This window comes from Pipistrellus hanaki (assembly GCF_964339955.1).
Source record: "Pipistrellus hanaki genome assembly, chromosome: 14".
NCBI lineage: Eukaryota > Metazoa > Chordata > Mammalia > Chiroptera > Vespertilionidae > Pipistrellus > Pipistrellus hanaki.
Genome location: NC_140516.1, coordinates 40,688,223 through 40,704,766, shown reverse-complemented (window position 1 = coordinate 40,704,766; position 16,544 = coordinate 40,688,223). Strand labels below are relative to the sequence as shown.

Genomic DNA, 16,544 nt, shown 5'->3' with positions numbered 1-16,544 from the left:
CATTTTTCTCTAAGGAACTGGGAATTAGGTGTCATTTTGTGCAAGAAATCACAACCTGGTGTAGATGTGAGCCAGATGACCTTTAACCCCATGAACTGGCGCCAGTTGTGCTTGTCAAGTCCAAGTTCAGTGACTGTGTGGACCATTGAAAGAAGTAACCAGGACTATTATCTCAAAGCAAAGTGAGAGACTTCATTGTAATACAATTAGAGGCCTGATGCATGAAATTTGTGCGGGAAGGGGGGGATCCCTCAGCCCAGCCTGCACCCTCTCGCAACTCAGGACCCCTTGCTCCGAACTGCCTGCCTGCTCCTTACCGCTCAGCTAACCGCTCCTTAGCACTGCCGCAGAGGCAGGAGAGGCTCCTGTCACCACCACGCACGCACGCCAGACCTGAGCCCGGCTTCTGGCTGAGCAGTGCTCCCACTGTGGGAATGCACTGACCACCAGGGGGCAGCTCCTGCATTGAGCGTCTACCTCCTGGTGGTCAGTGTGCTTCAAAGCAACCAGTCATTCTGGTCGTTCCACCATAAAGATCGCTGGGCTTTTATTATATAGATACAGTGGTGGACTTCGTATTCATGTAATGTTGATTGGATCAATTTGATGAATTAAATGTCTTAACCATATATCTTAAGTTATCACATCTTTCTAAAAATATAATGACATTGGTTTGCATTCCAAAAAGATTCTCTATGACTTGATTTCGAATCAATTTCTTTTAAATAAGAAGTCCTCTTAGAGTTTTAAAAACAGCATGATTTAATTTTCCAAATTTTTATTTGCTATTACTATTTCAAAACATGCCTATTATATAAAAAGAACAATTTTGAATTTTTGCTCCTGTTACTTCGGTGCCCAACTGAAATATCAAAAGTAAGAAACTTTTAGATATGGAAATTTTATATATAGGTTATATCTTCAGCTACATTATCTATAAATAAAAGGGTAGTTGCATATAGTGGATCATGATAGTGACCTATTTAAATAAAACTGGGTCAAAGAGAAATTCTAGCCCTGGCCAGGTGGCTCAGTTTGTTGGAGTGTTGTCCCATACACCAAAAGTTGGCAAATTCATTTCCCAGTCAGGACACACCTACATTGTGGGTTCGATCCCTGGTTTGGGATGCATATGGGAGGCAACCAATCAATGTTTCTCTTTCTCATCAATGCTTCTCTTACTCTCCATTCCTCTGTCCCTAAAATCAATTAGCCTCAGGTGAGGATTAAAATAAATGAGAGAAATTCTATAACTCATGTCCTGGTGATAGTTGACGATAATGGTGTCTTTATTGAAAAAAGTTCAAAGATTCAAGATGCCCCTGAGCTGACTCTACTATCCCAAATAAAGACAAAGGAGATGTTGGCCATATACATCCTTGAAACTGTAGTATTTAAAAACTGTCTTCTTAAAAGAAATGTAAATATAGTAAATAAAGTTATTCTGGTGTTTCTTTTTTCCATAGATCGGTAAAATTGCCTATGGAAGATGGGTCATATTTTAATGAAAGAGACATAGTGTTCCCTGAATCACTGCCCAAGGATCTTATCTATGGACCTGTCCTACCACTGTCAGCCATTGCCGGGCTAGTAGGCGAAGAGGCTGAAACTTTCAGGGTAATGACCTGGCATGTCTTCCTATTTATCTTCACACTAGAGTCCCGATGCATGATATTCATGCACTTGGGTGGTGGGGCTCAGCCCGGCCTGCACCTTCACACAGTCTAGGACCCCTCAGGGGATGTTCAATTGCCATCTTAGCCCACTCCTCCTGGGCCTAAGCCGCCAGTTGGACATCCCCTGAGGGGTCCTTAGTGCTGCTGCAGAGGTGGGAGATGCTCCCACCACTGCTGCTGGGCTCGCCAGCTGTGAGCTCAGCTTCTGGTTAAGTGGTACTCCCCCTGTGGGAGTGCTCTGACCACCAGGGGGCAGCTCCTGTGTTGAGTGTCTGTCTCCTAGTGATCAGTGTGCATCATAGCAACTGGTCATTCTGCCGTTTGGTTGATTTATTTATTAGCCTTTTATTATATAGAATGATCATCCCTTGAGACATGCAGGATAGAGAGAATCATACTGGTTTTTAATACAGATTAGCCTGGACACCATGAGACATGAAGACTGGGTGAAGATAATGGCACTGCTAACTGACACTGGGAGCCCAGATATGATTTTAATTTTTGACATACCAAATTTGGTGTACTGAGAATGCCTCCAGCTGCAGATGCCAGGCAGAAGTCAGCAAAGTGATATTACTGTTAGGGAGAAGTCAGGGCTGCAGACATAAGACATCAGAGTCATTCTCACAGAGTAGAAGCACTGAGGGGAAGGATGTGATAAAAAGGAGACAGAGGGTGTCAGGGAAGAGAGCCAGAGAGGAAACTGACTGCCAAAAGTTGGAAGAAGGAAGATGAGTCTGAGAAGGAACAGCCACAGAATAGGAGCAAATCCAGGAAAGAGCAAGACTGTGTAGTAAAACAGTGGAAGAAAGTTTCAAAAGAGAGTTGGTCAGCAGTTGCACACTTATTCATTCATTCATTCATTCAACAAATTTATCAAGCTCCACCTATGTCGCAGGAACTGTTCTAGGCAATGGGGTCACATGATGACCAACCAGGCATAATAAACACTGCCACTTGGAGCTTACATTTTATCAGGAAGACAGACTAACAACACCAAAAATAAAGAGAAACATTAAATCACTGAAAAAAGTGATAATTATCTTAGGAAAAATGGAGAATGGAGGTGAGGACAAGATTAACATATGCTGGTCAAGAGAGGTCTTTGGGGAGATGACAGTGAAACTGAGACTCTAAGGACCAAGAGGCATTACTCATGTGACAAGCAGGGTTGAGTGTTTAGGAAGAGGAAACCACATGAACAAAGGTCCTAGGGGAAGAAAAGAATGGAGTATGTCTGGGGAGCAGAGAAAAGACCATGTACTAGTAGCTGGAGCATCTATAATAATAAAAGCGTAATATTCTAATTAGACTGAACAGCCAAATGAACTTCTGGACATACTTCTAGACAACCTTCCAGATGAAGACGGGGCTCTGAGGGCCAAGGCAGCCACCGCAGCTGTGAGGGCTGAGCCCCTTGCACGAGAAAGAGTGAGGTGTAGGTAATCTTCAGGAGGGAGGCAGGGAGCAGAGAGTAGCACAGGCAGGGTCTTTGAGGTGAAGGTAAGGAGCTTGAAACTAAGCCTCTTTGGCCTACAGTATGCTAATGCTTGTTTTAAAGCTTCAGGTCAAGGATAAAAGAGAGGTTCCCAAGTGTTTTACCACTGCAGAGAATTAAGCTATAGATGTTAAAAATAATTCAATGTGGTAGTTTATTTAAAAATTTCTGACAAACACGAGAAAGGATTGTATGCTCTTTGTGTTTCTTTTAAAGTATGGCAATTATTTACTCATTTAAATTACTGAGAGTGACTAATTCCTTTTAATAGCACAGACCTTAGCCTTGAAAATACAACCACAGTGGGGCAGCAAAGTAAACACAAATAAATCGCCATCAGGGTTTTACAACTTAAAGAAAAAAAAGTTTATATGTTTAATATTTCATATGCAGGACTCCACATATTCAACTCTCTCAAATATTTTCTTTTTTGTTTTTCTGTAGGAGCCCTCAATCTTTCACATTTTGCACCAACATGATTAACACTACATACAACATTTAAAATTCAGGCAATTGCCCTTGTCATTTGAGAAATGCTATGGGAATGCCTTCCTTAAATATTTAAAAGTGGAATTACCATCTTAAAAAATTAAAAAGACATCTTTTGTACTCAGTGCATTTTAACTTTTTTCTGAAGACAGAAATTTAATGTTTAAGTTTGACATCTCTAAATCATACAGGGAATATTAATAAAGCCATATAATTTGTACTTAAATAAGAAATTAACTTTTTCAATATTTCTCCATTTTATAGATAATGAAAAATGGCTAAAACATCAATTTCTAATCAATGAGTGAAAGCATAAAATAGATCTCAAATGTCTTGATTTTATTCCTTCCTTTGAATGGCATTTCTTTTTTTTTTTTTTTTTTTTTTTTTTTTAAATATATTTTATTGATTTTGTACAGAGAGAAAGGGAGAGAGACAGAGAGCTAGAAACATCGATGAGAAAGAGTCATCGATCAGCTGCCTCCTGCACACCCCCCACCGGGGATGCGCCCACAACCAAGGTACATGCCCTTGACCGGAATCGAACCCGGGACCCCTCAGTTCCCAAGCCGACGCTCTATCCATTGAGCCAAACCGGTCTCGGCTGAATGGCATTTCTTGTGACCTGCTCTGTCCTTATAGAAAGGGGGAGTGGCTTCTGCTCTGCTGGACACAAGCTTTAACACTGCAGGAGGCATAATGCTGCGGTATTACTAGTTAAGACAGCAACCAACAGACTATAATGTGCTTTTGTATGGCCCCAGCCTAAGAGTGTCTTTTACACTTTTTTAAGGTTTGCTAAAAAAAAGAGTGGGGATGTATGTGACAGAGAACTATGTGGTCCACAAAGCTTAAAAATATTTGCTACGTAGTTCTTTATAGGAAAAATTTGCCTTAGATTCTTTGCCCATATTATTTTTAGTCTCCAAAGCCAGATCTTTTTTTTTTTTTTTTTTTTTTTTGCTTTTTTTTTTTTTTTTCTAGGTACATCCCATAGATTTTGTGCATTTTTCTTTGAGTTTTCCATGCAAAGTCACAGGATGTTTCATGAACCGCATTTGAGAGGCCACCAGAATCAGACAAGTATTCTTTTCATTCCTCATGAAAGCTAACTAAGCAGAGGATCTAAGGAGACCTCTCCGTAACCACTCCAGGAAAAGTTGACGAAAGTCTTCCTCAAAAAATGGTGATTGTAGTTAGACCATGACTCTCTTAGATTCAAGATACAAAAAAGTCTACCAAGAAACATTGTAGAAGTTATTACTCAAAACGCATGAAAATCTGTGACACTAGATCTCTGAGTGCCACCAGAAAAGTGGTGACAAGAATGCCTTTTCCTTGTGAATTAAAACGTAGAGAAGTAGAGAAAGAAAGGGAAGTTCAGTTAACTCTTGGCAAATAGTGGGGCCAGTGGAGGTGTGTATGTACATATTTATTTTTTCCCTCTTGGAAATTAATTTGATGGGTATTTCTCTGGCTCTTAGGCCATAATTGTTTTTTTAATACAAGGTTTCTAATCTTTCTTTGAAGCCCAAAGATGATCTATATCCTTTGCTTCACCCAACTATGCACTGCTGGACTCCACAGAGTGACCTGTATGTTGGCAGTGAAGAGGGTCAGCTTTTAATGATTAGTGGAGAAACCCTGAAGGTGACTCTGCTTGAGAAGATAGAAGACACATCACCATTGGGTGAGAAACTGCTTTGCTTCCTATTCCCAGAAGCATAGCCATTAGCGATGGTTTTGCACTTGAAGGTGAATGTGTGTTTTTTCCTATTTTTCTCTTTCTTGGAGACATCTTGAAATGTCTTGACTCCCCCTCCTTCTTTATCCTGTAGTAGTTAGTTACTTTACCAAGTCCTATACCTTCTAGTTAACTAATGTTTCTTAAATGTTACATGATCTAGTCATTTTGCTATCACTCTATAATGCAAAATCCTCAGAACAGCTTTACAAGAGATACATTTTTATCTCCGTGATATAGATGAGAAAATGGAGGCATTGAGAGGTTAGCAAATATGCCTGAATTCACATAACTAGTAAACTGTAGAACTGAAATCTAAACCCAGGCTATAAGACTTCAGAGTGCAGGTTGTTAGCTACTTTTCTATATCCTTTTCAGTAATATGCCTATTCTGTTTAATAAGCTAATGTGTTCTTTTCTGACCTTTATCCTCTCAACCCTTTCTCCATAATAGTCTGCTTAGTTCAACTACCATCTTGAAAATTGCCTTTATGTTAAGTGGTCAGGATTTCTAAGAGAACTTAATCTACTCTCTTTAGATCGGGTGTCCATTCCTGGTTCTATCAGCTCAGTCCAGAGTCGGGCCTAGGTCACAGAAGCAGCTAGGTATAGGCCCTTTGAAAAGGGAACCCTCCCTGGGCCAGCTTCTCCATTCCTTTTGCTCTGATTATTTCACACCTTGATTTTTGCAACAACCTTAGGACTGACTTAATTGACTTTAATCAACAACTGACTCAAACCAGGCAGCTCATCCCTGCCAAACTGCTCTTCTTTAGAACCGTTTTTTAACATGTAATTCAAGGTATGCTCCACCTTCCTTTCAAGCTCTCTCCAATCTGATTCTTACCTGCCCCAATAGTATTAGTTCCCACTACAAGTCTTCTGTCTAAACAGCCAGTTCTTCCCATCATTTCGCAGACATACCTCCTACTCATTCCCTTCCCACTTTACTCTCTGAACCCTCCAATTCCCAGCTCAAACATCGTTATTTACTGAGGTATAGAAGTTTACATACCATAAAATGTATAAACTTTAAGTATACATTTGGTGATAATAATATAATAATATAATAATAATTCTACAATGTTAGTTACATAGATCTGATGATACTGACCTTAAAAAAACTTGTGTGATTTATATCAGTAATCATTGCTAAGCAGCTTTTATTATTCATTGTTTGGGAGAATTGTAGTACATATTCTAATATGAAGTTGATTTTCAGAAAGAAAAAAAAAGTTACAAAGAAATAATAGTCCTAAGAAATCAAATGAGATGAATTACTCTGTATTGTACTTTTAATTATGTCACCTGTTTTCCTTGTTTTTCTTTTCTAAAAGGTAGAAGAAATCTTATCAGTTCAATCACCATAGCATATCAGAAGGGAGGTCTGCTTGCTTCTGGAATTGTAATGTATTTTTTTCTTAAAAATTAATTGCTTTCAAGAAAATGTGTAATTTTCATTTGTTGCCATTTACTATTATGAGCCATAATTTGGGATGGCAGGATCTGTGTGATTATGAATTGAAGTTGTTTCCTTTTTGGATGCTATTATAAAACTTTGTGCTATGAAGAATTTCAAATATATATAAAACTAGTGATCACAGTATAATGAACTACCACATATTTACCTTATTGCAAATAGGCAAAAAAAAAATTTAAAAACCAAGCCTCCCCCAAACACTTACTATCCATCACTCAATTCCATTCCTGTTTGTGCACTTAAAGTATGTTTTCAAGTACAACTGGAACCTTTTGTCAAAGCTTCAGCTTAGCCTCCTGTGTGGGCCCATTTTGTTTACCTGTATTATATGTTACCAGTAGCCCTGTGCACAAATCTGTGCACCAGCAGGTCACTGCCATCCTCCTGTGGCTCTCCTCCCACTGCCCCACCCTCCTATAGCTCCCCTGCCCCTCCCCCACTCCTCCATTATAGCTTGCTGCCCTGCCCCCTCTTGTAACTCTCCACCTTCAGGTTGTAGTTCGCTGCCCCACCCTCCTGCAGATCCGTGATTATCATTACACCTCAGGGCATAACGGATAATTAGCATATTCCTCTCTTATTATATAGGATTGTCCATGGTAGAATTAGTATTAATAGCCACTATTTATTTGGTGCTTATTTGGTGCCAGGCACTATGCCAAGTGCTTGCTTTATTAGCTTATTGTTCCTTCCAACAACCCCATCACGTAGAAACTATTGATGAAGGAACCATGTCTTACTGAGTTCACTCAGCCTCAGTACATATGTCAAAGGTCAGACCATGTTACTTTTCCATACTGTAGTAATCAGTGTTAAGGTTTGGAGCTGACCTACATTAAAATCTCAGGTCTATTGGTCCTGAGACTACTATTGTTGCCACAAATTACATCTTTAGGACCCCAAGGGCAGCTCGTCAGTGTTGTCAAGGTAAGAGATGTAGCTCTATCAATGAGAAACAATCTGGAGCTCATAAACCTACCCTCAGTTCATAATACACTCCCCCCAAACTTGTAATGGACTACCCCCACTCCTACATTTAGTCTGCATTGAGTGTTTTCTTAAAACTAATTTAAAGGAATGATCTGAGCATCTGCTCTGGTGAGGGATAGAGAATGAGGAAAGCACCTGGCATGTTCCCCCTTTTCCCCCAGTGTATGAACCCAGCTGTCTCACAAACTCTTACTCTTAATTGTAATGGGGTCTAATCTAGAAATTAAGGATGAATTTGCGGAAAGCCTCTTCACTATTGTAGAAGTAACTCAAATTCCTCGTGAGTGGTAAAATTTACCTAAATCTGTTCATGATCAACCAAGCAACTAACTCATTTTTATTGCATACTGCAAGAATATAAAGGAAACAAACAGCACACTCCCTATCCTTGGGCCATTTAGGGAGATAAGAAATTACATATAACAATGATTAAAGAACACTAAGACTAGTGTCCTTTGAGGTAACGAGATTGTTATATATACAATCCACTCAATAAACTGTGCCTCATTTACCCCGCCTTCTGTAGAATAAAGTAGATGATAAGAAGATAGATGCTAGAAAAGTTCAAAGAAAGAAGAGGTCAGTAAAATTTTAGGCAATTGAAAAATTTATCACCAAAGAGATAAAATTGAAACTTGATCAGAAACCATGGTTAAAAGTTGTCTTGATAGCCCTAGCTGGTTTGGTTCAGTGGATAGAGCACTTCGGCCTGTGGACTGAAGGGTCCCAGATTCAATTCCAGTTAAGGGGACATACCTAGGTTGCAGGCTCCATCCTCAGTAAGGGACATGCAGGAGGCAGCCGATCAATGATTCTCTCTCATCATTGATGTTTCCATCTCTCCTTCTCCCTTCCTCTCTGAAATCAATAAAAATATATAAAAATAAATAAAATAAAAGCTGTTGAGCAAAATATGTTACTAAAAAAAAGTTACTTAAATAAAGGTAAGAAGATAGGGCATTCTAGATCATGTAAACAGATTATTCCAAAAGTAGACATTAGTTGGTCATAAGTCTTAGCTTGTCTGATAATGAAAGTATACTATGCAATGACTGAAACTGATTTTTCTGCATTTATCTCATTGCTTTTGGTCTCTAGGACGGCTTTGTATATTCTTTTATTATGAAAGATACAACTTACAAAGTAGAAGATTTTCTTCAGGTTGAAGAGCCTGTGGAGCATCTGCTGTTTTCTCCCAGTTACAAAATGTTGCTGATTCAAACAGGGAAGGTATGTTAGATGGCCATTTCTTAGTATGCTGTTTTCAGATATTATTATACTAGAGGCCCGTTGCATGAAGAGATTTGTGCAATAGGCCTTCCTTCCCTTGGCTTCCAGCACCAGTTTTCCTCTGGTACCTGAGACCCAGGTCTTTGCGCCGGCCAGAGTCTGCCACCTTTGCTGCAGACTCTGGCCAGAGCCTGCCTTCTTCATCTTTGCTGCAGGCTCCAGCCAAAGTCTGCAGTCTTGGTCTTCACTGTGGCCAGAGTGCTGCTCCTGGAGATCCCTTCACCCTTGCCTTCATCCCTCTCATAGTAGGCATCTGTCCCACCTGGACACTCCACACATGAAGCAGCTGGGCGGCCACCATCTTTCTCCTTCTAGTTGGCATTTTTCCCTTCTGGTTGGCTGGTGGGCGTAGCAGAGTGATAGTTAATTTGCATGTTTCTCTTTTATTAGTGTAGAAGATCACTAGAGGCCCAGTGCACAAGATTCGTGCACTCGTGGGGGGTGGGGGTGTCCCTCCACGCAGCCTGTGCTCTCTCGCAGTCCGAGAGCCCTCGGGGGATGTCTGACTGACAGCTCAGCCCTGCTGTCAGTCAGACATCCTGAGTGCTGCCTGCCACGGAGACAAGAGAGGCTTCCGCCACCACCACCATGAGCTTGGCTTGTGGCTGAGTGGTGCTCCCCCTGTGGGAGTGCACTGACCACCAGGGGGCAGCTCCTGAGTTGAGCATCTGTCCACTGATGGTCAGTGCATGTTATAGCGACCAGTTGTTCTGCTGTCTAGTCAATTTGCATATTACCCTTTTATTATATAGGACTAGAGGCCCGAAGCACAAAAATCATGCAAGAATAGGCCTTCCTTCCCCTGGCTGCTGGCACCGGCTTCCCTCTACCACCAAGGACCCAGACTTCCGTCCAGTCACTGGCAGACACCTGGGATCCGGGCTTCCCTCACAGTCCCAGCTTTGTCCAGAAGGTCACCAGGAAGGACATCCAATCTAATTAGTAGATTACACTTTTATTATTATAGATTGCATGACAGGAATGAAGGGCAGAATATGCTGCATAATGATACTCTCCAGAGTCAGGACTTTTTTAAGTTGCCAAGAAAAAAAGAAGAATTAAAAAGGCTTTACTAGCAAAGGGAACTTTGTTTTTGTGCATGTAACTGAAAGGGGATGTTCATCCGAATCCAAGAGCTCCCATAAAGCCACTGGCCTTGTTTCTCTGCCTTCTCTTGGCTCTGTTTCCTCTTGGTTCTCCCCTTCCCATCCAGAGTCACCCCTGTGGTGTCCATAATTGTAGTTTATAGTTTTGTCTTTTTGTTGATCTTGATGGAAAGATACCAAATGAAAAAAAAATGAATCTAGACTCTTGATACTAATTTGGGTCACCTCTCTTACCAGCTATCAATTACTATGTCCATCTGGATTCTAGGTTCTGATTGGCTAGGCCTACTCTTGGACCCTGGGTAGAGTTAACCCACCCAAACATGGGCTGAGATTGGAGTCATGAGTAGTTCTCTAAGGAAAATATGGGTTCTATAAGAGAAGAGAGGGGAATAAATGCAGGATAAAACCAAATGTCCACTTTAATTATCCTATTAGAAAGACTCCTAATTAATGGAATGACCTTCAAAGATGAAGATTAGCAGCAATTTATATTGTTAGGCAATAATTTTAAAAGTGCAATGATTTTTCTGTCTAATTTTTTTTTTTTAATTTAAATATGGAAAGACTTTAGTTTCTGATAATTACCAGAAGTTAAAACAACTGTATTCACTATCTATATATATAAAAGGCATTCATCCAACGGATAGCTATGATGTGCACTGACCACCAGGAGGCAGATGCTCAATGTAGGAGCTGCCATGACGTGCACTGGCCATCCTATATAACCCTATATAATAAATGGCTAATATGCAAATCGAATGATGGAATGACCAGTTACTATTACTGGCCACCAGGGGGAAGATGCTCAATGCAGGAGCTGCCCCCTGGTGGTCTGCACTCCATAGGGGGAGTGCTGCTCAGCCAGATCTGGGCTCACAGCTGGCAAGCGCAGTGGCAGTGGCAGGAGCCTTTCCCACCTCTGTGTCATCGCTAAGGATGCTTGACTGTCAGCTTAGGCCTTCTCCCCATAGGGAAGGGCCTGAGCTGGCAATTGGACATCCTCCAATGGCTCCCATACTGCAAGAGGGCTCAGGTCGGGCTGAGGGACCTTCTGCCCCGAGTGCACAAATTTCGTGCACCAGGACTCTAGTTCAAAAATAAATGGCACCACAGATCTGGCACCTACAAAGCAACACTCGGCTTCCACCAAGTAGAACACAGGCCTTGCCACCACCCCAGAGCAACACCCCACCAAATTTCAGCCAACACTGCCAAGACCCCATGGTGCAAAGTGGGGCCCACAGCCCAGTCCAGCCTGGAAATGGTCGCTGTGGATGCTGGGTAATGATGATATGTAGCAATACCCAGCTTCTTGTCCCTAGCAACTAGCCTCCAAGTTTCTTTAACCCAGGAACCCAACTTGCTTTATAGCCAGGAGGAAACATTTTACAATTTAACCAATGTTTGTGAAGTGTTTTCCTGTGCCTCATCTCATTTGATCCCCACAGAAGTCCTGGAGTAAGTAGATAGGAGACTCTGTAGAATCCTATATTCTTTTCATTAGCAAGATGCAAATAGCATTAGTAAAATATTTCTTCTAATTAATTTCCTTTCAATGTGCACAAATCTATGCACTAGGACACTAGTGTTTTAATAAATAACAATTAAATGACAAACTTAAAATATTTAGAACATGAAATTTTTTTCTTAAAAAAATGTAACATAACAGAAGGGAGAAAGAACCAAATAGAACTTCTAAAAAAAAGAAAAATATACTGACAAAGTAAAAATTAAATGAATATGCCTGATAGAAATTGGACATAGCCAAAGAGAGAATTAATTAAACTGGAAAACAGAAGTTATTCAAAATATAATCAGAGCCACAAAAGTGTAGGAAGTATGGAAGGAAGGGTATAAGACATGAAAGATACAGTGAAAAGATCTAACATATGTTTGATTAAAATCCCAGAGATGAGAGAATGGGACAGAGGCAATACTTAAAGAGATATTTTCCAGACCTGATTAAAGACATGATTTTACAGATTCAAGAGGCCCAGTGAATCCTAAGCAGGAGACATAAAAATATATCCACCTTAGACTTAACAAAGTGAAATTGTTGAAAACCAAGGCAGAGAGAAAATCTTAAAAGAAGTCAGAGAGAAAAGCAGGTTATTTAAAAGGAATTTCAATTACACTAACTGCTGGCATCTATGTGGCAATAATATAAATAAGAAATAGTGACTATATCTTTCATGTGATGATCACCACACTGTGGCCAGATCTCCCAGTAGAATGTAAGATGCTTGAGCACAGGAGCTTTATGTCTATGTGGTCCTCTGATGTAGCCCCAGCATGCAGAGCAGTGACTGGCACAGTGTACCCATTTAATATTTGTTGAAATATTAATGACACATAAAATTGGTAAATATCTACCAGATTTTGAACTCTACAGAATTGTTTTTTATATAAACAAGAACAAAAATATTCATATTTAACTCAAACTTGAAAAACTTGTGATTAGTAGAAAACAGACTTCTTATTGCTAGTTAAGTGACCATACCATATTACAGTTATCTTGGCAGAGATGCATAACTTACAGGATAGATTTTTTTTTTTTTTTGGTGCGGGGAGTGAATTTGGAAGCTGGGAATGGTAAAGTGACATAAAGTGACAGCTTCAGCCACATCTTCACAATTTCCTCACAGGCTTATTAAAAGCTTTCATTGGTGTTCACCATGATCTAGTATATGACAGGATTTAATTCATCTTAATAATTTTTCTAGTTTTTCACATTTCTCAAATTTTCCACATCAGCAGACATTTTTATTTTCCCCCCGTTATGTACTTTATTACATATACCTTTACTAAGTATTTTTTTATTAAAAATATATATCCTTAAGATAAGTATATTATTTACACAAATGGCTTTGTACAGGTCTCCCTGTGCATAACAGACATTATTTTTAAGTTAGAAAAAAATGTGTTTTTTTTGTTATGTTTTATAACTTAAAAAACTAATGCCTGGAATTAAAGAAAAGAATAAAGTCCCACTTATTGATTATGATGAGTGAATCAATAAACATATTATGCATCTAGGTCAGTGCCTTAAGAAGTTGATCTCTAATATTCCATCACCTAGTCCCATTTAGTGCTTTACTCACAGGAGGCATTTAATACATATTTGTTGAACTGTTCACACAACAATTCCATTAATTTCCTTTTTATTTTTCCTTTTGGTATATTTAAAGGGATCTGTTTATATTTACACTTTTGGTGAGGAGCCAACCTTGGATAAAGTCCTAGAGGCTTGTGATGGGAAATTTCAATCAATTGACTTGATCACACCTGGAAATGAATATTGCATGGTAAGGAATATTTTATTGTGTCATAGTAGGATTTAAAGATGAAATTTTGGAAGTTTGTGTGCAAACTGATGCAAATAGGAGGTAGAGATTATTCTTGAAGATGTGGTATAAATGCCAACCACTTTCATCATCAAGTGTATTCCCAAATTAGAATGACATCATCATGTTGGGACTCCATAATATTAATTTCTATTGCCAAAACAACAGAAATGTTAGGAGCCATTCTGTTTGCATTCACCATACAAACTTTCCAAGCCAGACCTTGAAACAAATTCATCACTAATGAGTCATCAACACTGGTTTAGTTATTAGTATTTACCTTCTTTCAAAGTGATGCAGTACCATCTGAAGATGAAAATGAAAGAGCTGCCATGCACAAAACATAAATCCCATCTACTTAGGAAAAGAAACCTCTATATTTCAAAAATAAACTTTTTTTCTAGGTGTTTAACTATTTACCTATTGCTGATCTTAAGAAACATAATTTACTTTTCATATGATTTATCAACAAATCCATTAAGATTTGGGGAGTTCTAATAAGTAAAAAATACATAGATTATGGAATAGCAAACATTTAAATTTTCTTCCAATCTTGAGGTTCTGATGATATGATTTTTCCTCCAGGTGTTCTCTGAGAAGCATTATGTATATTCATATGTTTGTTTCAACTCAATTAAAAATTCCATACAAGATTTTCACATTTAGGGTTTAGATACTTGGCCCACATTTCATGTTACCTACTCCATAGTAGTAAAAAAACAAAAAACAAAAAACAGAAATCATACCATATTGCAGTTACTTTAAGCTGCTTTCAGTCTTGATCTTGTGAAAAAGTAAAAGTTATTTGTAAAAATGAACAATATGAACTCCTGGATTCCAATTCAGCATGTAAGGAGCCTCACAACAAGAAAAAAGATGAATGAATTTAAAATCAGTAATTCTTAGATCCATCAGATTGAGGTTCTAGGGAAGATCACTACCCCAAAAATTATAGAGATAGACAGACAGATACAGAGAATCACAGCTTATGGAGATGATGCCCAGAAGTAGAAACCATACTGGAGCCAGTACCAGGGGGATTGCAATGGAAAAATATGCACACCTCAGACTTTATTTAAGAAATCTCATGGGAAATCCGAAAAACAACAGGGGGAAACAAAAATAATAATACCAAAGGAAGCAACCCAGATGTCCTTCAATAGGAGAATGGATATACAAATTGTGGTACATCTATACAATAGAATATTATTCATCATTCAAAAGAAATGAGCTATGAAAAACATAGAGGAAAGTTAAATGCATATTGCTAAATGAAAGAAGCCAATTTGATAAGGCTGTATGATCCCCTCTATATGACATTCTGGAAACAGAAAAACTATGGAGAGAAAAAGATCAGTGGTTTCCAGGGGTCCAGTGGGGAGGGAGGTGCAGATGGGAAGCAGAGGATTTTTAAGGCAGTGAAACTATTCTGTATGATCCTGTGATGGTGGATACATGTCATTATACATTTGTCAAAACCCATAGAATGTGTAACACAAATAGTGAACCATAATGTAAACTATGGGCTTTAGTCAATAATAATGTATCAATATTGGCTCATCAATTGTAATAAATGCACCACATTAATACAAGATGCCAACAATAGGGGAATTGTGTATATGGGGGAGGAGGAAAGTCTCTGTGCTATCTGTTAAAATTTTCTGTCACCCTAAAATTGCTCTTAAAAACAAAGTCTATTCAATCAATAATGTATGATTTTCTATTTCTAGGTTTACTCATTAGACAATACTCCCATTGAATTTTAAGTAATTTTATCTCAATTATGTCAGGCAGAAAAAGTATTTGTTTTACTTTTCTAATCCTAATTAGTAATTATGTTAGGTAAGTCATATTAAAAGTAGTAGTTAATGTTTGTTAAAATCAGATTGATGTTGAGATTGTGAAGTAATTGTAATCCACATAAGTAAACTAAAATTTTATACTAAATAATCAGAGTGATAGACATACTAGAGAAGCATTTAGAACATGCTTCCAAGACAGAGTCTTGTTTTCCACTTAGAGTTTTATTTTTAATTTTTTTTTTACAGACAGTCACATATTCAGGGGAAGTTTGTATTTTGTTAATAGAGGATGGTTCTTGTGTCAGCAGGCTTCCTCTAAATACCCATGTAAGTATGCCTTATAAATGGACTTTTAAAAATATATTGCATTCTAACCAATCTACTTTTGCATATTCACTGTCAATAGTCTGTGGCAATACAGTTTAAGATGCCTTATTGCATTTTTACCTTATATATTTAGAGTAAATCTTGTGTATATAGTATATTTTATAGCCCAGAGGATGAAACTTGAGGCACTACATTGGTGTATAGGAAAGAAAAAGTTTTTCTATGGTTGCAGTTATTTCTGAAATTCTAATGGTTTCTCTCTCATTCATAGTATAATTTCACTGTGGATTTCTGCTCCACACAGGCTCTCAGGGAGACAGGCCAATGGAGGCTCTATCAATGAATAGCTCCTTGGACCATGTCATTGTAAGAGGGTGCTAGAGGATCTTGAATTCGCAGTTAAGTGCTTTTACTCGGAAATGAAATATCCTCTTGGCCATAACTAGTTAAATGGCCCCACCTAAGCTCAAGGGGATTAGGTCTCTGTATACTATTCTTTATTTCAGTCAGTGTATGCTTAATTTCTAGTTGGTCCTTTTTCACATCCTTGAGGGTCTCACTATATTTCTCAGAGGTTTCTAGAAGATTCTTGAGAAACCTTATAACTGTGGTTTTGAACTCTATATCCAGTAGTTTGCTTTACTCCATTTCTTTCATTTGTGACCTGTTTCTTTGTCTCTGCATTTTGGCTGCTTCCCTGTGTTGGTAGAGTGGCTTTGTGTGCTAGGTGTCCTATAGGGCTCAGTGGCTCAGCCTCCCTAATTACCTGAGGTGGACACTCTTGGTGCAACCCTT

At 38.8% G+C, this 16,544-nt stretch overlaps 1 protein-coding gene across 1 annotated transcript in view; it reads left to right on the top strand.

The window, feature by feature from the left end:
- Positions 1 to 16,544, top strand: part of CFAP43 (cilia and flagella associated protein 43) — a 75,154-nt gene that overhangs the window by 5,383 nt on the left and 53,227 nt on the right. The window contains exons 4-10 of the mRNA XM_084904014.1: positions 15 to 182; positions 1,467 to 1,617; positions 5,194 to 5,353; positions 6,745 to 6,812; positions 8,976 to 9,107; positions 13,465 to 13,581; positions 15,669 to 15,749. Of these exons, the coding sequence (XP_084760140.1) occupies positions 15 to 182; positions 1,467 to 1,617; positions 5,194 to 5,353; positions 6,745 to 6,812; positions 8,976 to 9,107; positions 13,465 to 13,581; positions 15,669 to 15,749 (877 nt within the window). The remainder of the gene's footprint in view (positions 1 to 14; positions 183 to 1,466; positions 1,618 to 5,193; positions 5,354 to 6,744; positions 6,813 to 8,975; positions 9,108 to 13,464; positions 13,582 to 15,668; positions 15,750 to 16,544) is intronic.